This window comes from Protopterus annectens, chromosome 11.part0, assembly GCF_019279795.1.
Source record: "Protopterus annectens isolate FY-2018-M chromosome 11.part0, PAN1.0, whole genome shotgun sequence".
NCBI classification, from domain to species: domain Eukaryota; kingdom Metazoa; phylum Chordata; order Ceratodontiformes; family Protopteridae; genus Protopterus; species Protopterus annectens.
In genome coordinates this window covers 1,489,074,040-1,489,075,954 of record NC_056745.1, presented here as the reverse complement: position 1 = coordinate 1,489,075,954, position 1,915 = coordinate 1,489,074,040, and the positions used below count along the sequence as shown (strand labels likewise).

Genomic DNA, 1,915 nt, shown 5'->3' with positions numbered 1-1,915 from the left:
TTTGAAATTACAGTAATACACACAACTTCCCAATAGTGAGAGCTGAACCTCCTACCTATCCAGTTACACAATCTAGAGAGCACATTATTAGTCACAAGTGCCACAGAAGATGTCTGACACTTAAGGGGACAGATTGCACTTTTGACAGGATGACCTCATCAGTGGGTTGCAGGGATGTTTCTGGTTAAAAGTGGGATAAAGTATAAAGGGAGCTGTGTGCAAGGTAAAACGTATTCTCCTCATTGGAAGTGGAGACAGCACAACTGACATTGAAATGTCACTATATCCCCAGACACACACAAACACACACACACACACACACACACACACCTGGTATCTCACAATATATGAGCTCCAGAATCAGGTACAAAGTCAAGCGTTATGAAGGACAAACTATCCAAATGAGGAGTACTTTTAAAATATTAGTGCTACTGATTTAAAACGTTGACAAAACAAAATTATATTAATAAGCATGCATTTTCTAAAATAAATTGAGTATGTAATTGTAGTCACAGTGATTCATTGATGATAGCCAACTACCTTTTTTTCAAAGCATCAGTAGTTTTAAGAGTTCAGAGCAAAATTACAAGCCACGGTCAGGGCATCCCTGAAAATGAGGGGCATATGAGAGGCATGGTGTCACTTTCACTTTAATTTTCTGTGGCAGTAGCAAGGTTTAGCCTCACTGCTATTAGCTCTGCTGCCTTACTGGGACCACCCTACAGTTGCACTTATCCATTGCAACCTGTAAACCAGGGTCTTGTTCAACAAATGCTATATCATGATGGAAGGGCTTAAATCATTATTGTAACATGAGAGCTAATGGAGCTGTTCGAAAAGTTTTGGCATCAACTTCATTGTTGTCTAAGAAAAAAACAGTGCTACTACTTAGCCGCAACATGCAGTGTAGAGGCGGCGACAAGTCCACTAAACAAGCAAATTAATAATTCACCAGTTTGTTTGCAAACTCAGGTCTGTGCGTTATTGTTGGCGTAGCACAACCGACAATGAGAAGCACTTCACAAAAGCAGGCGGGTAGGGCAGCTAAGTAATTCAGAGCTTGCAGGGCAGTACCGTTGGTATGGTCTATGCATAAACTCTTCTTAATACAGCCTAACTAACCGGCTCATCTCAGGCAAACGCAGCTGAAGAGCCGGAACCGCTGACGTGCTGCTGGGACCTATGCACAAGCTCATGCGAAGATGTCTGTCAAAGCCGGATTCTACAAGCAAGAACTGAACAAAACTGTGTGGGATGTGCCCGAGAGGTACCAGAACCTGACTCCCGTCGGATCCGGAGCCTATGGGTCTGTCTGGTAGGTGCTGCTTTAATGTAGGGTACCATGCATGCACGGCCTCAGCTAATAATGAGCAAAGTGCACTGCTGATGCTAACATAATGCATGAGCTGGGTCCCCGCGTGCGGGGATGGAACAAAGAGCAGCATTTTAGCGCGTGGGTGATCCCGTGGGGCGATCCTGGGATCGTACTCAGATCGCCCTTTAATCTCAATGGCCGGTGCATATGGCAGGGTTCTCAGTTCCTTTAGTGAGGCTGGTTAGGCCACTTATGCAGTTTATACAGGGACTGCAGAGCTCTCATTTATCAAACGCACGTTTAAGGTTCTTTCTTTACAATTATTATGTCCTAAAACTACTGATTAATTTAATAGATCGTCGCTGGATCGTGATGGATGTCTTTCATTGTATTGCAGGCATTAACTAGAGTGTTTGGCATGTAGACAGGTTTGTGTGTATCCTACATGCCTTGCTCTACACACGGGTATGAGAAGTTGGATCGGAGTGTGCCAAGCCCTTTGTGTGTGTGTGTGTGTGTGTGTGTGTGTGTGTGTGTAGATATAAAATATGCATAATATGCATATGTATAGATAGATGTCTCTATCTGTGTGTGTGTGAG

The 1,915-nt window shown here is 43.6% G+C and overlaps 1 protein-coding gene across 2 annotated transcripts in view; it reads left to right on the top strand.

Moving 5' to 3' along the window:
- The first annotated feature begins 749 nt into the window (after positions 1–749).
- The window catches only part of LOC122815929 (mitogen-activated protein kinase 11-like), an 836,549-nt gene continuing 835,383 nt past the window's right edge, over positions 750–1,915 (top strand). The window contains exon 1 of one of the 2 annotated variants that reach the window (XM_044088795.1): positions 750–1,315. In XM_044088795.1, coding sequence (XP_043944730.1) covers positions 1,203–1,315 — 113 coding nt within the window. In that variant the 5' untranslated portion in view covers positions 750–1,202. The remainder of the gene's footprint in view (positions 1,316–1,915) is intronic. The other variant, XM_044088796.1, reaches the window with a different exon arrangement.